Source organism: Manis pentadactyla, chromosome 1 (genome assembly GCF_030020395.1).
Source record: "Manis pentadactyla isolate mManPen7 chromosome 1, mManPen7.hap1, whole genome shotgun sequence".
Taxonomy (NCBI): domain Eukaryota; kingdom Metazoa; phylum Chordata; class Mammalia; order Pholidota; family Manidae; genus Manis; species Manis pentadactyla.
The window spans coordinates 23,228,104-23,254,245 of record NC_080019.1 but is presented as its reverse complement, the minus strand read 5'-3'; the positions used below and the strand labels follow the sequence as shown (position 1 = coordinate 23,254,245).

Genomic DNA, 26,142 nt, shown 5'->3' with positions numbered 1-26,142 from the left:
TTGCTCTTTTTTGCCTCTCTGAACTTTGCTCAATGGAACATGTTTGTCTTTTGCAGTACCCTACTGGCCCAGTTCTATGACATGCTGTAACATGTTCTACATTTAGCTTATAGGATTTTTGCAAGTCCCTGGGGATGCTGGCAACAGTACAATGCCATGTCAGCATGTATGAGCAATGAGGGACATTTCTTCCTTAGGGGAAGGTTTAAGTTCTTCCCTGTCAGAAACAGGGCAAAGGAACCTTTATAGACTGACAAGCATATCCTTATTGAAGGAATAGATTTCCACAGAATATGTAATCTCTATTGACTTCCATTTTAAAATTAATAATGCTGTCACAAAGGAAAAAGTGATCCCACTACCCTTGAGTTGCAAGGTAAAAGGCCTTTAGTTAGCAGCTACCCAGGATGTTCACGTCTCAGTGACGATGGCCCCAGTGCACCCACTGAGCATCCCATCCCTCCTCCTGCCCTGCATGCTGGACTCCAGAGTGCCCCCAGCCTCCCAGAAACCCTCCAGAACTCCTCAAAGGCCCAAAAACCTCACTGGCAGAAACACTGGGATCTGGCTGTGCTCCTTTCCTTTAACTCTAGCCTTGAGGACACCCAAAAGGGGCCTGTCTCCACCTGAGCACAGCATGTTCTCCAGCCCCAGAGCCCTACATTCAAGGCTCGACATTCTGAAGAAGGAATTAGCCACACACTTTATCAGTTCTATAATTTCAAAGGTCACATATTGAGTTTATTATGAGAGCTATCTATACAAGTAGGCCTGGGGATAGAAATGTAATTATACTTCTCATGTGTGCTCAGACTCTATAAACTGCGGGACTGTGCATTATCCACTGATGGTGGCATGTGGCAGATTAGCTCACTCTTTCTGGAAAACAACCTGGCAATACGTAACAGAAGCTACAAATTGTTCCTGCCCTTTGACTTATTAATCATACTTTGGGGAAAATGGCCCAGGGAAACTACCCAAAACTAATCTATCAAAAAATATTCACACCAATGATATTGTCAATAATGAAAAATAAAAATATTATTGACCCCAACCATCAAGAATAAGGGAATTATAATCAAAATGCTACATCACCAGACAATAAAGCTATTAAAAATAAACACTAAGTGAATATCACTATATGCAAACACATATATGGAGTGATTTAAGTTATAAATTAAATACATTGACATGCATGATTAGAAGTGAGTGAAAAAATATAAATGAGATTTTAAGATTAATTAGTTCTTTTCCTGTAAATTTACCTGATTTTATAATATAAATAAAACTAAACAAAGTAATTTTCTACCAATATCTAATAAGTGGAAATCTAACTCAGAAATTCCTAACCAATGTAAATTTATACATATGCATATGTATTCATACTATATGCTATGCATGCATGTAAATATTTATTACATATCTAAATATACAGCAAAACTATTTACATGACCACAAGTTATACTCTTCTCATGAACTAATCTTCATTTACATTACTTATTCCAGCACATTCCTTTGTGAACAGACCTTTTTCTTTTTTGCTATGGAAAACCTAAGAAAGAGAACTGAGATTTTATACAGATGCAAACTTTAGCAGCTTTTGAATTGAAGCATCTTTATTCTCTTTATAGTTGCTCCTCTGCACTGCCTTCTGGGTAAATGGGCAGAGAAACATGAGAACAGAGCTATAAAACCCACAGAGATACAAGGCTTGTTGATCATCTGGAATGGAGCAGACACAGTAAGGGCCCTTTAATGGTTCTACCCCAGCCGGGTAGTTTTACTGCCTGAAAGATGGCATGTTTCAACTAAGTGCTGTGAGTCAGGGAACAGACAATGCTCAGCAAAGGGCTGATTATGCCCCTGTTGCCCCACGTCCTTAACGTCTCTCCCCGTAAGTGTCAGGACCCTCCCAGGCCACCTCCATTTCCCTTCCAGGCAGACACACCCATGACCTGCTTTTACGGGAGGACTCTGGGGCCACACCCGGGGTCTAGTTCCTATCCTGATAGGAAATGCCCAAGAAGCTTCTTGGCTAGAGCACAACTTGCACTGAAATGCCAAAGGGCTCCTGCTCTGACATCCCAAATTTGCTGCCTAGATGATATCATTGTTCTTTCAGTTTCTGTGGACTGATTCTTGATGTGACCTGAACTCTTCCTTATTTTTTTCCTTTTGTGCCCTCTTCTCACATCAGTTCCCCAAACTCCACTATTCCTATGTCCCTGATTTCTGCTCACTGCCTCGTCTCACCTATTTATCCACTCTGGCCTTCCAGTCTTACGCATCAGTGATCCCGTGCCGCTCACAGTGGTTTCCCCAGGCTAGCGCATTCCTCTGATTGTCCTTTGATATGTACTCTCAGCCGTGCCTCAGATTTCCCAGGCCTGGCCTCTCACTACACACTCCCAGTCTCAGGATTCAGTTCAGGGGAAAAAAAACACAAGAGGGCTGGAGGAATCCAAGTAGGAAAGAGAGGAAGGCAAGCAAAAGACACTTTGCAAATATATCCTTTACTAAATTAAGTTCAGTTTGTTAGGCTGAAAATACCACTTAATAATCAACCATTGATAAAGCCTATGCTCATTAAATAAGTAAACCAGCTGAGATCGGAAACAGCACTGTCAATGTTTTGCCCATCATAGCTACGTATTTGCTTATCTGCAAACTTCAACAAATACAAGCTTGGTATATGTATGTGTGAATCATGAGCCTGGGTCACGTTCAGATCCACATGTAAATTACAACAATTTTAAAAGGAAACAAATACACAAAAAAATCAATAGTGTGAACTATGGTATACAAATTATCATCTGACCAATACAGCCAAATTTCAACCTAACTTGGAAGTCATTTGACCTATAAATATGAGGATTACTGCAGCTAAATAAGATACGCAAATAGCATATTTCTTTTATTAAGGAGTATCACCTACTCTTACTCTAAGCTCTAATGATGGCCCCCATCAGTTAGTGTTAATGGGCCTGACTTTCAAATATTCACACAATTTAAGTAGGAAGCTCAAATTCTTTCAGAACAGAAGATCTACATAAATTACATAATCATTCCTCAAACTAACAAATGATTATCCTTCATGATAAACACAAGTGTTTCTCTGACAGATAGCTTTGACTCCATCTTAATATTGTTCTATGTCACAACACATGCACGTATCAACAGATGACTACTTATGCTACTTTGGGTAGAGCCTAGTTATTTTAGGGAAGTCACATGTGTACAACCCTGACTTACAAATTCTTTGCAAAGCTAATTTGAAGTGGCATCGTGGAAAAAAACAAGTTACTAAGCAACATTTTCCATCACACAGAAGCAGCTCAGGATTTAGCAACCTTAAGCCAAATTTTACTTAATGTACCAAATAACTACAATAAAGGTAAGTTTCCATCCAGTCCTTGCTCATTACTTAAGAGGCTTGTCTTTCAACGTAGGGTATTCCTTGCACACCTATTCTCATGCGAGACCTTTACTGAGTCATTTCTTTACACATTAAGATAACAGCCTAATAATGTATGTGTACTTGCACAAGTTGGTTAATATCAGCTCCAGTGCTGAACTCCAGATACTTGTCTAAATCTGGGGTGCAACAGGATTAAGCAGGAGCTGTTATCTACATGCTGTGCCTCCTTGGGCCACAGATAGTCTAGTAAATACTGCAATGCAGAAACAAGGCAGGAGCATCAGCCAATAAAATAACATAATAAACTAACGCTGAAGTCAGGTATATTTTTTTCAATTTAGATATTAGCGAAAGGACTTAAGAGTTCCAGAGAACACTGTTGTTTCAACCACAGCAAAAATAGACTTCTCAGGGAGCGTCCAGCAGAAGAGTGGTGACATTTCAGCGTGTTGAACCACTTTAGCGTCTAACAGAGGCACAAGTTAATGCCTTGGCACTCTAACAATGCACAGTTTTTGTTCTGCCTTACTTTTCACTGTCAAGTTTGTACTGGGGGAGGCTGAGAGTGGTACAGAGAAGTTTTGGGTTGCTAATTAACTAGGCACACAGAAATATGCATTTCCAATTGACTTTTTTGTGACCAATCACCTCTGTTCTCCTGGCTCTAAGAGCAGACACCATTTAGTATGTAACTAATACTGATTCAATGCTTGAAAGGAGGGCAGAGAGAATGAACAGAGCAGGGCCCATGAAGCTTCATGAAGCGTAACTGTGCCATTAAGAACAACTAGGGTGGCGGGGCGGGAGTTAATTCACATGGCAAGGTAGCTGAAGAGTTTATCATCTGGTGGCCCAGTGCTTTTTACCTCTTGCTCTCTCTTCTATTCAAGAGAAGCAAAAACTCAAAGACAACAGATAAAAACAGTCTATTAGATAATAAACAGTTTCTTATAGACTACTATAAAACTAAACACACACATACACACACAAATACACAGAGTGCTCCAGGTGATTGGTTATTGAATGCAAGTCCAAACATCTTATTGGTAGCAAATTAAAGACTGTTTTGATATTCGTGTATATTCAAAGCTGTTTTCTAAATCAACCAGTTCTTTTAAAGTTGTAGTTCATATTTCCTGTCTTTCAGTTCACCAATTTATTGAACATCTACAATATGCCTACAATATTCCTGGCACAGGAGATATAGGTAAACTACAAATAGTGTCTGATCATGAGGAGCTTATAATGAGGTTCAGAGGAAGGTACTGTACAGTAATTTTAATAAGAAGTGGTTGGTGTAACAATGAAAGAACACTCAGGATGTTGCTGGAGCACAGAGTGAGAACACAGGAGAAGGCAGGAAAGTTTCCTAGAGGAAATAATGTCCTAAAGAAAGAGAGGCATTGAACCAAGTCAGGAGGGACATTCCAGGCAGAACAAAGAGGAAGCACCTAAGGCAGAGAAGCATAAAAACAGCATGACGGGCACTGCCTAGGAGTACAGGTGGCTAAGAACTCCGGGTAATTTTGTATTTCTGGAGACTAAATGAGAGACGGGGAGTGAAAGGGGCCAGGACATAAAGAACCCTCGATGCCTTAGTGGCCATTGAAAAGTCCAACCAGGGGAATGGCCCAGACAGATCCTGGGTTTTAGATTCACTGCTCTGGTAACTTATGATGCAGGATGCCATACCAGAAGGTGAGAGGAAGTACAAGCCAAAGGCTACTTCATATGCCTGGATTCTCCAGTGTCACCAGTAGGAACACAACTATTCCTGAATGTCCACTATAGACCTGTACTGGGGATGTCACGAGATCACGGGACCCAGGCAACAGTTTGAAACTCAAGTGCACCACTGGCCACTCACAGTCTCTCCCTTAGTGACCCCACCCCCGGACACAGGCCCCCTTGTTTTATAAGTAGCTGGTCCCTGACAGACAGCAAGGCACGGGTGGGCAAGAGGGTATCCTCCATCAAAGTTTGCTTTTAACTCAAGGTCTGTAAACCGAAGCTACAAGTCAACAGTAGAACAGAATCTGTCAAATACGTGTTAATCATGCCGCATCTGGACTGCAGCGCCACAGACAGACCTCTGAACACCACCGGCTTTTGTTGCCTTCATTGTCCCTAATCTAATATATAATGCAAAGCATTGTATTGCCACCTAATGGGACGCTCAGTAAATAAAATGTTGCCTGGTCCTGTCTAGGCCACGTTTCCCACCAGCTGTGCAGGTTTCCCTGGGTTGCCTCTGGGGAAGCCAGGGGCTGCAGTCACACTTGTCACAGACGTTTCTGTCAGAGTTCAGCTCATTTCCCAATTCTCTGCAACTGCTTTATCCATGGCAGCCTGAACAACTCACAGCAAAATGCTAATGTATCAGCTCCAAAACAATGAATAAACAGCCTTTATTCCTAGCAGCTCATTCCTTGCCACCTTGTACTTAGCCCCACATCTCTGCCTTGCCCTTTCTCACTTTTTTTTGAACCATTCAAAAAAGCCAAAGCTGAGCATTTTGTTTCCAATGCCCTGTCTCTAAAACGTTCTTTTCCTTTCCGTCATCAAAATTTTTTTTCCCAGTCAAGCCAGCAAAATCTCACTTCCTCCATTTCCCAGGCCATTTCCATCCATAGTAGTCCCTTCCCTTGACTTAATTCCCATAATCACTATTATTCATTTTATACATATGTAATAATGTATCTCATGTTGCCATCCAAATTAGCTTATACATTCTTTAAAAGCCCGGAGCAAGGCTATATAATCCTATGCCCCACCTGTGATGCCTACAGTGATCCATCCGAAGTTTGGGCTCAGTAAATCTCTTTTCAACAACAATCATACTGACATACACATGACAACTTCTTCAACTAGTATTTTTATTCATAAAAGTAACAGCAAGGCCCTCAAGAGCCTCTGGAAGTAGATACAAAGGGCATGTTCCAGATCTGTTTAAAAGGAAAAGTCAAGACTAAAGAGGTAAGAAACGTTCCCAAAGTTATAGAAATAGCTAAACAACAACAAGACCAATAATGTCCCCACTCTACAAAAAAGTGTTTAGCAACTAAACACCATTCCCTCTGAAGACATTATCCTTACCCTCAACTCATTTCTGCACTAAAGGAGGGTGTGACTAATCAGCGCTAAAGGAAGGCTCTATACTTTCAACAACGCAAAATGTCTGCTAATGCACAAGTCATTCCACATGATTCTGGGACCAATATTTGCTACCTCACCAATGTGCAGGAGAATTTATATATTTCTGAATGAAGATACTCTAACAGCACTCCAACAGCTTTGGAGAAAGCTTGCCTGGGACAGAATGTGACAAGGCAAATGATCCACCTACATGAAATCAAGAGATTGATGACGTACCATGTTTTTGAAGAGTGGTACAGAATGCTAAATGGATCACACCACAGATACCTCAGCAGGAAGGATCACAATCCAAGGTATTACTCACAAATAAACAGAACATGGTCCAGAGCAAACAACACATGTTACAGTGACGGACTTCTTCAGCCAAATGAAACAACTGAAGCTGAAAATGTTCTCAATATAAAATATCTGACTGTGCACTCCTACCAGTTAAAAAATAAAAAGTATGAATAATAAATACACACATATTAATATATGAATATATTATGTGCATTATGAACACAAAACAGAAATTTTTTAAAGATAATAACAGATACAGGTCTTCCAAAGTAGTCTTCCACATCAGATGGGCTATCAGGCACATCCCTTAGGATTCACAACCCCACTTTGGAGTCAGCGCTTTAAAATACTTACAGAGGTTCAAAGCCAAAGTTTGTTACTTTAATTATTTGGAAAACTCCTGAATTACTTTCTTCCCTTTGCTAAAGCAGATGTGCCCTTGATATCCAGAACAATTCCATTAAGATTCTAACAGTAAAAAGTCAGAGAAAGGAAAAATGCATAAAAAAATCTTGGAAGCTTTAGATTGGACGGTGACAAGAAGCTATGAAGTGCAAATGACCCAGAAGCAAAATTGATTTTGTTTTTGATCTAAACTGTGTCCTCTATAATTGCTGTGATTTGCAGGCTCAGTGCTTTAATCCACATGCTATTTCCAGCCATAGGAAGAAACTGGGTAGTCATTTAAAAAAACTGTCACATAAATAGTCACTTATCAGCTCACCTGGGGAGTGTAATGTTGGACAAGTAGTAAAGAATGACAATTTTATTTGTTTTACTACTTGTAAACTCCCTGAGGAAAAGGGGTGAGCTGGTAAATTTTCTGAACATTCAACCCTTAATTATCCATACAAACAGATCAGAGAAGTCAAAATGACAAGTCAAGAAAAACTTTTATAATCAGCTTTGTAATGAATTCAGATACCACCAAGAATCTTCTTTCCTAAAATTACACAGAGACCAACAGCCCAAAAAATGGTACAGCAAAGAGGTCAAATACATGCATCCTGGAGTCAAGGGCCAAGGTCTCAGCACTTGCTTGGAAACTCACTAGTTGTGTAACTTCAAGCAAGTTATACAATCTCTATAATTTTCCAGATCCTCATCCGTAAAATGAGAAAGCTAATACTAACTACCTATGGGTTTCTGGACAAGATTAAACAATATAAGGCATGTGAAGTACTCAGCACAGCACTTGGTAAATATTTAATAACTGTGTGCTTTAGTATTGTTAGAGCGTGAAGACTGGACCGAAATCAGCAGGGAGGAAGGAAAGAGGTCGGACATAATCATGGTCAAGTCTATTGCCAAGTGATGTAAAAGTCATTTTAAGGCCAACTGCTGTTCTTCTAAAAGTATCAGGAGCATACATGTTCCCTAATTGCTTTTTTGAAAAACCATGCCTTTTAACCAGGTACCTATTCTTGGAAAGTAAGAAGAGAAAACTGTTTGTCTTCCTACCTGAAAGGTTTTCTTCCTTATGTTTCTGGAAGCCTAGTTACCTATCAGAGAGGTGGGAGATCCTGGTTCAGTGTGACAGAGGCCCTTAGGACTACCTAGACCTGCAGAGAAGGTGGGATTCATACATTACCTGTGCCCAGTGGTTTTTAAATACAATCATGCATGTTTCTGGGTCAACTCCCTGCAGGCTCACAGCCTGCTGGAGTTTGCCTTCTGTCGCAACCGATGACATCATAAACCTTCATAAATCAAGCTTCTAAGTCATATTTAGTTTTCACGAAAATCTGGTAAACAGTGACTAACTTTCAAGTGTCACATTAGAAATGTAACTTCTTCACATTTCATTGTCATCTTCCTGAACCTGTAATGACAATAACAAAAAATGCATCTCATTATGTTCATATATTAAATAGGATACTCTTAAACTTAAAACAGGTTGGATTGCCTAAATCCAACACAGAACCAAATATCTACAAAATAGACATTTCTACTCAATCTAAATGTTTCTCTATTTTCTCTCCCCTTGCTACTAAAAATATAAAATAATGATGCTCCCAAAGCCACATGCATAAATTAAATAATTATTGGGTTTATTCTCTCCACTACCAGCAACCACAACCCCTAAATAATTCTGACTTGTTCAAATCTAGTTTCCATAATTAAGTAGGAAACAATAATGCCAATGTCTACGGAGTTTTTCCAGAAACAGGAAAACAATTAATAGTGACAGAAATAAATGGGTCCATGCAACATGGGGTAGTTATAAAACAGCACCCAGACTCCTGGGTCCAGTATCATTGAATTTTTCTTTAATCAATGACTTTCATAATAGAGTTGAAAGCCATTCTGCAGCTACAAACTAAGTTAAGGTTTCTAGCTTTTTTGAAAAAGAGTGAATTCCAAATAACCTTGACAAATCAGAGACAGAAATAATCCATTAAAAATAGGATAGTGCTTATTAGATGTGAACACAAGGTAGCATACTCACAAATGAAGAATGAATTATGTGGATAAAATATGAAGAAAGTCTGAGCACAATAGAGCTGGTAGGGAGAAAACTGCTATTAAGGTCATGGAGTGTACAGTGACTGTGATCCAGCTATCTATCCGGTGCTAACACCCTGACAAAAAGGAGTAAGATAGTGGTACAATCCCACCCGTTTGTGATCCATAAAAGGACTGGGTGCAGTTCAAAATTTTTTTTTTTAATGTACAGATTGGAAAGACTTCAGAGAAATGTAATTACAGTATAATTAATCAGAACACTAGAAAACAAAACCCATGATAAAATTTTCAGACTGGAAGTGCCAAAAGAAAAAAAAAAGGCTACTTTCAACTGAGGACTATGAAGTCTATTACAAGGAGAATACTACTCAACTCTTCCTCCTGCAAACAATAAAATGTGAGAAAGGGGTTTAAGGTGATATTTCGGGTTACACTTATGGGTCAAGTCCTGTGAGGAATGAAATTAAACACTGGACAATAGTTAAGAAATACTCAAAACAAGTGCTTCTGCTGGGGTGTGGGAAGCTAACCATGCAATATTAAAGAATCTTTAAAAGAACCTGTTAGGACATAGGAACACAAAACTTGCAAGAATGATTCTAAGGAAAGAAACTGTTTTTAAGGAGAATGGAAGAGGATTCAAGTACTAGAGAGAAGAAGGCCTGTTAGAAGGCAGACTGCACAAATTACACACCTGAGGGAAAACAGCTTGTGTGTATCTTCTATGACATTATTTAATAAGACTATATTTTATTATTTAAATGTGTAATTCCTAGTAATATACAACATAACATACTAATAATAGAACATAATATCCCTAATATTACAAATATGTTGTTTTTAATTAGACATTGTCCACTGCCAACCATGACCCTTTGATACATGTATTATTGGGCCCATTTGGGGTTTTAACAATCAGGAGTGGCCACCCCACCATGCAGGGTGCGCGTTCCCAGTCGCCCCAATCCCCACCACTCCCTATAAGCCTACTGCCAGCCTCTTCACCTCATTTTGGTCACCTGATTAGCCCCTATAGATAACATTTCAGTGTGCAGCCCTGTTTTAAGTGATAGAGACAAAACAAGCTCAACCTCCTTGTGGTCTTACACATAATATTTCTGTGATAATGTCAAGGTCTTTTATTCAGATGATGTAATGATAATAAGTGAGAAAAATCAGTGTTTTGGTTTATCCCAGAGGTTGAAAAAGTAGAAGACTCCTTGAGATTCCTTCCAGCTTCAGGATTCTCAGATTCTTCTTCAAAGGGATGAGAGGAAGCTACATCGTGCCAACTGCCTCTAAATCAAAGTAAGATCCTGGAAGTTAGTTCTCAAAGGGACTTCACATGCAATCTTTTCAAATAGTGAGACTGCATTACAGACAGGATAAATATCTTAGCTAAGGTCATCAACTTACAAGCTAGCTTTGATGGAAATAGAATTCCCAGTCTAGTGTTCTTTCTAGAAAACTATACTCTCCTTTCTCCTGGCTATAATCCTGGTGCTTAAGGAATCTGCACCCTCTCTGAGAAAAGTGCACCTTAACTTGGTTGATACTTATCCACCCATACTTTGGAGGCAGATGCCTTAAGAATCTAAATGTGTCATAAAGACAGAAACTACAAGATTAAGAAAATTTGGAAAAAGAAGGACTGCCAGGGAAGTTGAGCAAGCCACGTTTGAGATGGGAAAAACTATGCTAGAGGATTCTATAAGTGAAAATACTTCCTAACACACCCAGAGACCAAAAAACCGGATATCCCCACTCCCATCTCTCTCTCTCTCTCTCTCTCTCTAATTCCCATGTTAGAGTATTAAAGCACAGCCATGTCCCTAGAGCAATATAAAACTGAAAGAAAGAGATGGTTCCATATTTATGAGACATGTATAAGGACGTTTTTCCTCGAACACCAAGGTTTTCAATGTATTTCTTCATTTGCCTATAATCATTTTTTACTTTTTTCCTCTTTTGCATTTTTCTATTCCAAGCTTTTTAGTTGACTCTCAGATCACAGCGGAAAGTCCCAAGTGAAGAATGCAGAAGGACAAAGCATTAATAAGCTGTGTGTAGGTAAAAGAGGCTAGCCACTAGAATGTATGCTTACAACATGCATATGGCATTATTGGACATCTCCTCTTTCTCAAACTCTGTCTTTTCAGCCTACGGTATCTGAAACTGGGAATATTTAGAGTAAAGCCTACCACTCTTGGCACATATTCAGACTGTTCTTCCCATAAATACACACATGCAGATCAACTACAATTTCACGCCTAAGGGAGAGCTCTGTGAACCATTCAGACCCTAATGAGTGATTTTTTTCTTTCTTCAAACAAACCATCAACACCATAAAATACCCAAAGGACTCTTTTTCCAGCAGTGGTTGCATACGGTTTTGTGATGTGGCTGTTGAGTTTTTTGGAATGGCTGGGTTTCGGGAACTGTGGGGGGTCGAGTTATCAAAATACATGTATAAAAGCCTGATAAATCGACACAGATTCTGTACTGTGAAGACAGACCTGACTAATAAGGAAAGAAAATTTCTATTAAATTATTGTTGGAGATGGAAATAACTTTCATTAAAACTGTGTATATTTTTTTGAAAGTATATCTTTTATTTGACCAGGGAAAAAAACACAAGCATATGCTTCCATTTCACAGAATTACAAAATATACAATATAACCATAAGAGCTTATATTCTAGTCATCTGGGTCACACTTCTTTCCAGTGTAAAAATTCCTTCAACCTCATTCCCAGGTAGACAGGTATCTAATCTCAGACTCCTTTATAAATGACAATACTTAGGAAAGCTATAATGTGTCAAAATCACATTTGTTCCTGAACCACCAATGGCTGTATTTTAATATATCCCTCTATCACTATCAGACTGAACTTATGATGTAAACATTTTTGCATTTAATTATATATTATCTCATACTATCCTTCAATTTTTATCTATTTAAATATAATATCCAATAATAACAGATTATAAATGATTTTTTAAGGGAAAGAAATGGGTGGCTACCTTAAGAGGAGACAGAATCAAGGCAACATTTTTATTAAGGAAAAAGTGATCAGATTTGTAGGCCTAATGGAAAGGAACCAATGAACATGAAGAATTTGAAGATACCAAAAAAAAACCACTTTTTTTTTGATGGAGCAAGAGGAGCAGAGAAAGGTGAGACCCAGGTAGGACCACAGGCAGGAGCGGTCTGAGACAAAAGAGAAGCACAGCTGAGTCTTTTCATAGCAAGTTTCCAAATCAGAAGTAGTGTCTTGAACTTGATTAAAGACACGGAGGGCTCCCTTCCCGTCTTTCTTTCTTCCCTCCTGGTACTTCTCTGGTGGTTTGTGATGACAGAAATTAAATGGAGTTAAAGTGGGGAACAAAGGCTAAGGGCTAAGAGTGTTTAGCTTAGTTCTCCAAGCATGGAAATCAGAAAACTCAATCCCCACTTGGGGACTTGAGCTTTGAACTGGGAGACAGGGCCCTAGGACTCTAGTTCCAGCTCCAAACAGCTCTGATATCTTGAGTAAAAAATGGGGTTCCTGGTTTGGAGCCTCGCTTAGGTGAGTAGTTAGGACTAAATGATTATCTCCTAGGTCTCTCCCAAGTCAGTTATGATTTTATGTAATTTATTGTAGCTGTTACACCACCTGGGGAGGGGTAATCAGATAATCCTTAAAGGATGATGGCTATTGTGTGATTCTATGGGATTCTAACCTGCATTGTTTTTACAATTAAAGCACATTTCTATCTGCACTGTTTTTATAATTAAAACATATTTCACTTACAGAACCCCAAGCACAGGAATCAACCATCTCAAACATAATTTGTGGCTGGGTTTTTTTTTTCCAGAGCAACTGCCAGTAAAAAACTCATTGTTTTATAATGCATTTTGGAATGTCCTAAATTGGCTGCTACTAAATACATAAAAAGTCTATTACTGTAAAAGTGCTTATCATATAAAATTCCATCTAAGGGTGAAGACTCTTCAAATATTGGGAATACCTGAAGAAAGAGGAAACTTGTGCCCTCAATTATAACTAACAGCAATGGGGAGAATTCATTTTGGGTCAAACTACCTCAGATATCCTCTACTTAGAGCCTGATAAAATCCTATTAAACCTAAGTCCTCTCTGTGCTCTAATCCTCTGGCCCAGTTTCCTTTTCTCCTGCTGAGCTATCACAGTAACGACAAGCTGTGAAAAGCAAAGTAAGCATCTAATGACCCCCGGCCCTCCCGGAATCTGTCCTAAGGCCCCCTCATCCTGCCATCGTTTGACTGGCTCATTCATTGTTCACTGTCCATCACTTCAGCAAAGCAGTTATCTTGTTTTATTCCACCAAGTTGTAGGTCACCAGTTAGCACACAGAGCGTACATGAAGAAAATCCTCTCAGTGCATTCCAAATGGTTTTAGGCTTTGATCAAGGCATATACTTCAAAACAGTAACAAGATTGTAGAAAACTATTAATAATGCCATGAAATAATTCCACCATGTTTTACATCTTAATTTCATTAGAACAGGCTGCCAACTAGGTCGTATCCAAGTGCCATGTAACTGACTGATAAGCCGAATAAATGGAGAAGAAAACTTGAAATTAATACTCATATTATACCTGAAATTTGTTTGGGACTTAATTTAAAGGCTATTTAAGAAACTAAACCCCTACTGGCAAGGATTTGGAATGTAAAAATTATAGCTTTTGAAAATTATAGCAAGTGTTGAGACATCAGCTCATTCGTAACTGAATAAAAGGCTTCTTATACACATGGAGCAATTTGTTGAAACATGGAAACTGGACCATTCTTGGGAAAAGTCTCCCCAACCCAATCAACTACCGTCATCTTAGTAGCATGTACCATCTGTTCACATCACTGTTTTATTAAAAGCAGTAAGGGACAACTCTTAATAGTTATGATTTTTGCCATAAAACCATAAAACATAGCAAAGGTAAATGCAGAAATAAGATGACCTGACAACTTTTGGGGTGGTGTTTTAAAGCAGAGATTTTAGGTAGGAGCTCTGAATTTTTGTGAAGAACCCTCTCATATTCATAGAGTTCTTCTCAAGAAATGTTCCTAGAAAAAAAAATTTAAGATTTTAACTAACATGTCTTGGTCATTTTCTCTGGAAAAAATAGGTACCTTTTGGAAGTTAGGCTGTTTAGTCTAATACCTGTCTTTACAGCTGTATCAGTAAGATATGTTTCCTACCAGCAGTCTTTCAAATGCCTTCATGTGGAAATTTTCAGATATTCAACCTGTAGGGTAAACAAGATGATGTGATGATTACCTTCAGGTATAACAACATGAAAAATCTCCTCTTTGAAAATGTTCTTCATTTGTGTGTGGCATAAGATATACTAAGTGTAATTAGTGAAGTAATTAAATTCCATAAATATCCAGGAATCTCATAAATTGTATGAGTATTTTTTGGAGAGAGGTGGCTACTAAAGATTCTACTGAAGACATAACTGTGGGACTTTTGTGACTTCAGTCATAACAAAAAGGCCTGCTTCAGCAGCTTGGGGGTTGTTCCAGCCTATGAGTAACCATGCTCTTGAATAATAATCAGTTCAGGCCTCGGAGCCTTACAAATCTCATGGCTGCCTAGGCCCTTCCATTCCTACCTAAAATAAAACACTGCAAGTGGAGGTCTTAGAGATCCAAAGTGCTTAGCATCTATTATAATGTTAGAACAGGATCAGAAGTCAACAACCTGCTAGTGTCCTAGAATGTGGTCCTATGCCAATTAGGAGAAAGCACCTTTCATCACCAGCCTACAAAATGGGCCACAAAGACTTAGGTGCCTTACATGTACAAGACTGAAATGGAGATGACCACAAGCAGGTGGGCTAACTGACACAGGTGTCTTGCTTTCAGGTAGGTGAAATAATAACAGCACTTATGTAGTAACCTAAGATGGTGAAGTTCTAATTTCACATTTATTTTTTTATGAACATAAAAATAATGGAAGACTTCCTTACATGTAAATATAATAATCCCTCTTACAAATGTTACCACTCTTGAACCAAGATTTAAAAGACTATGTTTTCTCATCCATGAGTCGGTAAAAGATTCTAGAAGTATACACTAAAAACCTCCTGGTAATTAACTATTCACATATTACTGCCATGATCAGTTCATCATCAGATAAGATGTCATACTGATAAAAAATAGAAAGCAAGATCTTTTAGAAGTCCTGAAAAACTTCAGGGGGAAGAAAATTTTAACTTGCCATCTCACCCTCTTGAATAACAACTACACAGGCCTCAGTAGTATACAATCAGGGTCCAAATTTACACGTATCAAGAAGTGACTTACGAGAAGTAAAAAAGAGTGCATCTCACACCCCTCAGGTGAGAGCATACACTGGTGAAGATATGCAAGAACTCTCAGGTGGCTGCCCCACCAAAGGGCACTGGGTGGCTGCAGGCAGGGAGGCTTGCCTTTCGCTGTGTCCCCTTCATCACTTTTTGAATTCGGTACCATGTTTGTATGCTATTTAGCAGGAACACTTACTGTTTTAACAAAACAAAAGCAGAAGAACATCCTAAACAAAAGGAAAAAGCCCAAATCCAGCTTAAGTGTAGCAATTATAGTGTACTTGAAGTCTCTTCATTGTCTCAGTATGAAAGGATCATGCAATAATTACAGCCTGGTGGGTATGAATAGGGATAAAAGAATACCTTAACATGCTATTTGGATCGATTATAATGACCACAAAATATTTCAAACTTTTAATAGAAAACACACAAAGGAAAACCAACTACATCTATAGTTATGAGCAGTTCATATCCAATGGAATAGATATGAATGAAAATGACATGTTAAGAAAATGTAAAGAGTTCAAAGAGTGGTTTTCTTCTTTTTAAGGACTATTTATTTAATATTATTATACAATAAAACTTTCTGGATTAAATTTATAGTTTACCTCTAGTTTAAGGGGTCAGAGCTCTAGGAATTTAGAAAGCTAATATTCTGCCAAAACTTTTGGCATTGTCTATCAGGGGCTCTCCAAAGAGTTGGAAGAATCCTGGGGTTCTGTAAGACTCTTTCCAGGGGACCCCAAGTTTCTCAATAATTGTAAGACCTCTTTTTAAGAAAGAAAAGAAAATCAGTCAAAATAAATATAGCTCACTATGAAGTATGAAACAAACATAGTCACTATGGATTTCTCATGTCCAAAAAAGCTCCCAGCACTGCTGTTTACTGTAGATTCTAGCAGTTTCACAATTATTCACTACAACTTTTTAAGTTATTTGGCTTTTTTTACAGGATTTTTTTCCTACTTGCACAAAGCCCATGCTCTCAAACTAACCTTTGCCCTGAAAACCAAAGATCATTATGCACCTGTAAATAAGTTTCCTAAACTTTCACTTTTAAAAATACCACACTCATTAACAGATCTCACTGCTCTGAAGCCATTATTTTGCCACAAGCATCATTCTGTGGAATTCTGAAGCAACTTGGTAAGACTGACTACCCAGATGGAGTAGTGCTTTACCTCTACGAGAGGTGCCTTCTCTCTCTGTCCCTTGCGCGTGGGATGCACACATGTGCACGCACACACACACAAGCCTAGCTCTGCGCACAGATATAAATACTAATCATTAGTTGCTGCTTTTTCAGAGATTCTACCCTAGGAAAACCACATGTAATGTGCAATTAGCAAAGGGTAATGGAGACTCTGATTTTGACTTGCGGGTCCAGAATTTAGGCTTCCTGCAGTGCCTTTTCCAAGAAATAAAAGTAAAAGCTGGAATGACATACATTAAGCAGTTTCACTGTTGTGGCAAGCATGGCTTATTGACTGGATGACTGCCAGCCCTGGAAGCAGACCTGCAGAGAGGCTGTCCTCACAGAGAGGAAGGCATTAATTTATCTATAAGCCTCCAGAGCAACTGGGTAGATCCCAAGCCTCCCATACTCTGCTTCAATTCATCTACACTTGCCTCTAGAGTGACTGGCACAGACTTGAATGGTTTCAGGCTATCTAGTCTTCTTTAATTAAAACTCCTCTCCACTAAATTAACATGTGTGTATCAATCTTTTGCACAGAGGGGAAAGAAAGAGAAGGCAAAAGCAAGAAAAGAAAAATCAAAGACAGGTTTTTAAATTAAGTTTTGCTTCAGTTAAGTTTTGTATTTGGCACTATTTCTCCCTAGAGTTGGTGTTTCAGGTAGAAAACAATGAGCAAGACGAGCAGACAAGGGTTCCTTACCTTTCCCTTGAAAGCATCCTGCACTTTATAGTCATGAAGAGAGTATGGAGGCAAAAGAGGAACTTGGCTAGCTCCTCTTTCGCAAGAATAATTTTGTATAACATTAACATAAATATGCATAACAATTTACTCTCCTCTGCCCTGTGGGATTACCAAAACTTGATGATCTGACTCAACATTATTGAAATGGAAATGCAATTTATTTGGAGATTAGGTTCTAATGTCAAGGCATAAGGCAAAACAGACAAATATTCAAAATTACTACCAAACACCCCTAAGCAAGGTACTTGTTGGAAATCAACCTTTTCATTTCTTATGAAGTTGGAGAAATCACTGAGTATCCAACAAAGCCAGAGGCATTTGGGGTCAGATTATACAAAAAAACAATGTGGAACTTGAAACGCAAGAATTACTTGCAGCACAGGGCGGTAGGCACACTCTGAGAGGCAGGCAGAAACAGGGACCAAGCAGGGTCAAGGACACACAGAATGAATTAAGGTACTACCCTACCCTGGAGCTTTCTTCAGAATAACTACCCTGGAGGAGCTTCAAGCACAGTAACCAATTAACCAAGCCAATCTACTCTAAGTTCCAAGAAAATTACATTTCCTACTTTCACAGAAAAGGGATCTAATATAGATAAACCATCCAGGAGACGACACAAGTAAAATTAAGGACAAATTTTTCCACTAAGTAAACATGTCTCTGTTTCTAAAATATTTTAAATTTACACCCACAAATGTAGTACACAAACACTGCCAATTAGAAATTCAGTAATAAACATACTCTGGAGAAAGATCTCTCAAAGGTAAAGAAAAGGATGATCATAAAATGGGAACCAACAAATGTAAGTATTTGGATCTCAGGTAGACCTGATCATACTAGTATTAGCATTTATCTCATAAACTGATAAGGAATTTAGTAGCAATAACTTCTGACTCTGTCACACAAGGTGTTCATTTCCAGGTTCTTCTGGTGAGAAACCTAAAGACAATTTTGAGCTTTAAATCTGACCATATTTAGATCTGAGGGCCTCCAAAAACATGTTATTATATAGTTAAAGTACATTGTAAACTAAATATCACCTTAGTACCAGAGAACCTTTCACATGTTTTATATACTTATTGAGAGAATAAAATGCTTCTCTCCAAAAAGTGGCCACAACCTCTTCTTATCATGTGTTCTGAGAATTTCAATCTTAAACTAAGAAAATGGTAAGGACTGTTACACACTAGAAATAAATATTTCATATGACTGTATCACAATAACATCTTCTTTAGTCTAACATTATCAGTATTCTGTATTTGTTGCCTGCACAAAACTATAATTACTTGATTTGATCAGAATTACTAGTTGACTTGAGCAGTTCAATCTGCCAGGCAGCCTTCAGGATAATTAATCAAATCAACAATATATCAAATGACTAATACGTTTCTGCATTATGAATTAGACTATCTACAACATTGCTTAGATTAAGTTCCAAAACCTCAATTCATCTTGTTTAACTCCATAAACTATTTTTCTCATAACTTAATTTACATTGTATACCATTGAGAATTTTTTCTCCCCTTCAAGGGAAAAAGGAAAGTAACAATAAAAATAAAGTACAAAATTCAATGAAATCAAATACTTTTTTTTCAAAAAATAAGGAAAGGAGAAGGAGAGTTGTTTACTAATTGTGTGAAGGAGCACAGTCAGGGAGAAGAAAACAAAAATGGATTCTTACCGATCAAACTACCTCTCAGCACTTCAAATACCATTAAAGGCCACAATTCTGTGGACTTGACATCAATGCCTCTAAAATGTTCTTACCCAAGAAAAGTGTGTTTTTTGAAAGAACAAGGAAAGCAATACATTTAAAGGCTAGAGAAAATTTTCTTCCATTTAGTTGGGTCAGTGAAACACAAACACAAACACCTTACAGAATAAAAGATCAGAGGAGCTACACTAGTCAGAGATCAAAGAGCCAGTGGCTCTGGGGGAACCAAGCAAGTAACTGTCTGAACAGATCTGCCTGTGATTTCTCTCCTAAATCCAGCCTGTGTGGTTGAGGGGAGAACCACAAAGCAGCACAAAGCAGGAGCCAAAACAATTTGATTAAAAAATAATTAATTCTAGTTTGGCTCTCTCTCTGGAGAAAGAATCACTACAAAGTCATTAAATAGAATAACTATATAATGAAAATTTTTTAAAGAGCAAAAATGTTCAGATTATCTACACATGTATGACAACCAAGCACAAGAAATTAGCCTATGCTCAGTGCAACAGCACACCCAGTGTAAATGATGTTAGACAGACTCACTGCACGCTTACAGAAGTGTGCAAAGGGCCTGGATGCATTGAACAGATGCCCTTTGATCTAATTCCACCAGCTTGGGCTAAAAAAGCACAGTTTGTCCATCCCTGTCCCATGTATAGTTCAAAGACCAAGTTGTCATTAAAAGTTGAGGAGGGTAGGATTCAGAGCAGAAATATAACATGTCCAGTATAATGTAGCAAAAAAATTCATGTCCAGTATAATATAGCAAAAAAATTCAGCATCCTGAAGCCTGTGATTGCCAAGGTCAAAAACATTATGGTGAACACCTACTAAATGCCTGCCTTCAGCCTGTCCTAAATCTTTCTTCAGTAAACAAATCTTAGATTAATTACGTCTCCCAGTAGTGACATAGTTTCTGCTTTACACTACAGCCTTTTCAGAACCAGACTCTGGTCTCCCTGAGAGCAGGAATCACATCTCCTGTTATTCACAGGGAAGTCAAGAATTTATCCACTTCTCAGATGTAGAATGTGCAGCATGTGAATAAAAAAGACCCAGGCCTCGGGGAATAAGTGGCTCGCTGTGGAAAGATGTCTTCCTGGGCCAGTAATAGTCACAACCACTAGTGTGTGAAGGGCAGCCATTTATTGGGCACTTGCTCTGTGCCAGGCACTACATTAAACTGTCTGTTTAATTCTTATAATCACCTAGTGAGGTGGGGACTGTCATACCCATTTTACAGATGAAAAAACTGAAGCATAAAGAAAAGGAATGGCCTACACAAGTAACAGAGTCAGGAGGGCTTGGAGAGCTGGGAGGACTGGACGGGAGAAAGGTGGAGTCGCATGCAACCACGGTCAGAAGAGGGACTTCAGACAGCTTCCCCAGAGCTTCATGATATCTGAATGGAAATGTATCTGAGGGTGATACGGAAGCAATTCACCTAAACGAATGAGAAATGTGTTGATAAAAATATGATGTGATTCCCTGCATTCCAGCTCCTAATGAAATATCACATTTGTTTATTTGTTTTATCATAGGTCAATAGAACATGTTTTGGAACTTGTACCAATCACAAAAATCCAACTTCTATGGAGATTAAAAGTTTGGACGAGAGGGAGGCCTGAGATGGTGATGTAAGAAGATCCTGAACACACCTCTCCCCGACCCACACCAAACAGATGAGAGATAAATACAGATCATTTCCCTCTGCAAAAGATCTGAAACTAGATGAAATGCTCTCTACAACAAAGGATAAAAGGGCCACATGGACAAGGGTAAGCTAGGCAGAGACAGTCTCCCAAAAAACCCCACCCTCACACACCCTCAGTCTCCCAGCCGCACAGCAACACACAATAAGGAGAGATCACCAGACAGGCACTGTTCCTGGAGGACTGAGGGTTTGGTGTTCCACACTGGGCACCCTATCCTCAGCCCCACAGAAATGAGCTCCCAGGACATCCAGATTGGAAAACCAATGGCACTGACATCCACAATTCCCAAAGTGCTACAGGAAACAGATTCCCATCTTAGAGGGTTCACCTGAGGTCTTCTTATACTCACCCCAAGACTCAGCAAAAAAAAAAGCAGTTTGTAAAGTGCCTAGACTATGTGTGAGGGAGATGCATTTGCTGGTCTGGTGGGGGAGACACTTACTGACAATAATTTAGTCAATCATGACTATATAATGAAGCCCTGAGACAGAAGTGTGGTGGGGTACCATTGTTGCACAGAGATCTCTGTGTGACCTGCTAGCACAGGCAAGAGTGCCTGGGGGCAGCACCCTCTCATCACCTGGCTGGGACGTGGTACTGAGGCCAGAGAGCATGGATGGTTGCAGCAGCCTCCCACTCCCTAACTAAAGTCTGCAGCATGAGCTACAGTTGCACCATTCCCCTGCCCCAAGGATGGAGCAGGTGATCACAAGTGAGTGGTACCAGCCTGTCCTGTTTCCAGACTGCAGCTGGCATGTGTGCACAGATAAGACACCCTTCTGCATTGCTGAAGCCTACTGGCATGTGTAGTCCAGACATTTTCCTGCTGTCTTTCTGTAGCCTGGAAGCATGCCCTGCCCACCACACTCAAAGCCAGCAGGCACATGCAATCCACACAGGGGACACATCTTGATCAGCTGGCCCTGGAGGCCAAGAGTGGCATTCGAGAGCTCCATGGGACTGTAACAATAAGAAAGACAGTTCTTGGCAGGCCACCATCCCAGGACACTACACAAACAGCAGACTGAAACACAACCCCAGTCTTCTTGAGACAGGGACCATGGGCTTAGACAGAATAGGGTGAGGGCCTCTGGAAAAAGCAAGGCAGGATATTTACAGTCAGAGCAATGTAACTACATGCAAGGAAACCCCCTACCAAAACTCTGTCTTGAACATTAAGCTCTAGAGTCATTCTTCAGTGAGATCAGTTAATGTTCCCCAGATAAAGAAGAGTAGCACATGTTTTTATTATGCTAATCATTTGTAATCATGTGTAAGATTCACCTGAGCATACTAAAGGCCCAGGCCTATGTGCTGTCTTTCCTCCTTCAGATCTGATGAGTGATTTTGCAAACTGGGCCACTAATTTAGCATGCAGACCCAGCTGTAAACAACATAATATAAGGCAGGAAGGATTCTACCTTAAAGATAAGATTGCATTTTAACACCCAGGAAGTTTAAGAAGTAAGATAAGATTCTTAACTTACTCTTTAGCAAACAAGACAGTATTTCAGCCCACCTTGGGAGCTGGGCAGGCAGCCTTTTGATATGCTCCTAGACCAAGACACCGGTATCCCAGAGAGAAATCAAGGCAGGAAATTCCTTAAGTTAATTCTAAATATTCAAGGACCACTTAACCCCCTAAGCTTTTTTTCATGTTCCCAAATATCCTCAACTACCTATAAATCCCCTAGACAACGCCCCACTACAGACTCTCTTCTCCCCTCCTGGAATGAGCCAGGAACTCTGTCCTCTCACTGTATCTCTCAATAAAAGTCTCCCTGGCTCTCCTACCTTGACTGTTTGCTAAGATCATTCTTCAACTCCGTAAACAAGAACCCTGGCACCATTCTTATGAAGAAGGCCTATTACATAGCCTGGAGCTTCAGCCTCAATGACAAGCTTTAGGTTTCACACACACATAGAGGCTAAGGAGGCACTCCCAGGGAGCAGAAGCAGGGCAACACCATCCTCATGCACCGCTCCGGCCTCACTGCAGCTCAACAAGACTCCCCATAAAGAAGCTTACACATTCATCTGGTGCCCTGATTTTTGCAACTGTCACCCAGTAGACACCTCCAGATCTCCTGGTCAGGAGGCCAGCAGGGATTACAATTATGGCCCCACAGGACTATATATATTTGCATGCTTTAAAAGCTGTGACCTGATATGCTCACAGCTTCCAATCAGCCTGAAACTAAGCACTAAGTTAGATTCCTCTCTTGGATCACTGATACATCTCGGCACACCTTCAACAAAGGGTGCATATCAAGAATAATTCAGACAGTTTAGGCAATCACAAAGATTCAAGAGACAACCAAGAGCTAGGAGAAGATTAAGTGGGATCATTACCTACACAACCCACTCCTGCAAGACTGAGAGAGGTATTTAACTTAGACAGAGAATCAAACACAGACAGTCAAGCAAAATGAGGAAACAGAGATACATTCCAAATGAAAAAAAATACGACAAAACCTCAGAAAAAGGCTTTAATAATATGGAGATAAGTAACTTACCTAAAAAGGATTGAAAGTAATGGTCATAAAGATGCTCACCCAACTCAGGAGAAGAATAGATGAACACAGTGAGAACTTTAACAGAGAAACCATAAGATAGTGCCAAACAGAAGTCACAGAGCTTAAGAATTCAGTAAGTGAACTGAAAAATACACTAGGGTGTTTAGAGGACTGGGTGAAGTAGAACGGATCAGTGAGCTGGAAGATAAAGCACCAGTACTCACCAAAACAGAGCAGCAAAGAAAGAGAAAAGAATTTTACAAAATGAAGATAAGGTAGTATCTCTATGACAACATCAAATGGAACAACATTTGCATTACAGAAAAAAAAGAGAGAAAGAAAGGGTCAGAAAACTTATTTGAAGAAACAACAGCAGAAAATTTCCCTAACTTAGGGAAGGAAACAGACATCCAGGTCCAAGAAGCCCAGAAAGTACCATGTAAGATGAACCAAAGAAACCCACACCAAGACACATTATAATTAAAATGTCAAAAGTTAAAGAAATAATCTTAAAAGCAGCAAGAGAAAAACAAATTGTGACATATGAGGGAATCCAAATAAGGCTACCAGCAAATTTTCTCAGCAGAAACCTTGCAGGCCGGAGGGAGCGGCATGACATACTTCACGTGCTAAAAGGAAAAAACTTAAACTTAAACCAAGAATACTCTGTCCAGCAAGTTTTGAAGAAGAGATAAAGAGCTTTCCAGACAAGCAAAAGCTAAAGAAGTTCATCACCACTAAACCAGCCTTACAAGAAATATTAAAGGGATTTCTTTAAGCTGAAAAGATCTGACACTAATTAATATCAAGAAAACATATGAAAATAAAAATCTCACTGGAAAAGGTAAATACATAGTAAATATAGTGGATTAATCACTTATAACACTACCAAGAAGGTTAAAAACAAAAGTGGCAAAATTAAAACTACAATAATTAGTTCAGGGATATATAAAATAAAAAGAAGTAAAAAGTGAATTACAAAACACAAAATGTAATCAAAACAGTACAGTATTGTCATAAACACAGACACACAGATCAAGAAAACAGATTACAGAACCCAGAAATAAACCCACACTTATATGGCCATTTCATTTAAACAAAGAAAACAAGATTATACAATGGAGAAAGAACAGTCTCTTCAATAAATGGTGCTGGAAAAACTGGACAGCTACATGCAAAAGAATGAAAATGGACCACTATCTTATGCCTTCTATAAAAATCAACTCAAAATGGATTGCAAACTTGAATATAAAACCTGGAACCATAGAAGAAAACATAGGCATTAAGCTCCTTGACATGGGTCTTAGTGGTTTTTTTTTTTATCTGACTCCAGTGGCAAGGGAAACAAAAGCAAAAATAAACAAATGGGAGTACTCGAAACTAAAAAGCTTCTGCACAGTGAAGGAAACCATCAACAAAACAAAAAGTCAACCTACTGAATGGGAGATGATATTTGCAAATCATATATCTGTAAGGGATTAATATTCAAAATATATGAAGAAGTCTTACAACTCAGTAACAGAAATATATGTATGTATCCAATTAAAAAGTGGGCAGAGGACCTGAACATTCTTCCAAAGAAGACCCACAGATGGTCATCAGACACATGAAAAGATGCTCAGTATGATTAAACATCAGGGAAATGCAAATCAAAACTATAATGGGATATCACCTTACACTTGTCAGAGTGGCTATTATCAAAAAGATAAGAAATAACAAGTATTGGCAAAGATGTGGAGAAAAGAGGAGACCCTCTTGCACTTTTGGGGGAAATGTAAATTGGTGCAGTCTTTAAGGGAAACGGTATGGCGGGTGTAGCTCTGGGCTGAAGGGGGTTTCAGCTCCAGGCAATTTCACTCTGGATTTGGTGACACCAAATAATGATAACAGAACGTTTGGGGGTAAAAAAGCAACTTACACCAAACTTTACTGTCACCGTGGCAGGTCAAGCACTAGAATCCCACTCGCGTCCATCTTAGACTCTGCCCCAGGTGCTGCCCCCACTCCAGCCTCTGCCCTCACCTCTAGCCTCTGCTCTCCCACTCTCCTGCTTCCCTCTCTTGCTCTCTTCTCTAGTCTCTGCCCTTAGCACCAGGGGAGCTCTTTTTATGGCCATGCAGGCAATAATGGCTTATCGCCAACGGGTATATATGAATGTGCCTGCACAGTAGGCTAAGTATTATATCATCTGATATATCAGATGAGGATCCTGGCCATGGAACTTCCATCTTCCTACAGGAGGTTCTTCAAAAGTTAAAAATAGAGCTACCATACGATACAGCAATTCCACTACTGGGTGTCTATTCAAAGAAAAGGAAAACACTACTTCAAAAAGATATATGCACTCCTAAGTTTACTGCAGCAGTATTTATAATAGCCAAGGTATGGAAGCAACCTAAGTGTACATCAATGGATGGATAAAGAAGATGTGGCGCACACACACACACACACACACACACACAATGGAATGCTACTCAGTCTTAAAAAAGAATGAAATCTTGACATTTGCAACAACGCGGATGGACCTTGAGAATATTATGCTAAGTGAAATAAGTCAGACAGAAAAAGATAAATGCTGCATGATTTCACTTACATGTGGAATCT

General features: G+C 39.2%; 1 protein-coding gene across 5 annotated transcripts in view; it reads right to left on the bottom strand.

Annotated features, from left to right (window-relative positions):
* FHIP1A (FHF complex subunit HOOK interacting protein 1A) overlaps positions 1 to 26,142 on the bottom strand; it is a 246,957-nt gene that overhangs the window by 80,771 nt on the left and 140,044 nt on the right. For all 5 annotated transcript variants that reach the window (XM_057494042.1, XM_057494059.1, XM_057493990.1 and 2 more), the window contains one exon: positions 8,445 to 8,675. In XM_057494042.1, coding sequence (XP_057350025.1) covers positions 8,445 to 8,549 — 105 coding nt within the window. In that variant the 5' untranslated portion in view covers positions 8,550 to 8,675. The remainder of the gene's footprint in view (positions 1 to 8,444; positions 8,676 to 26,142) is intronic.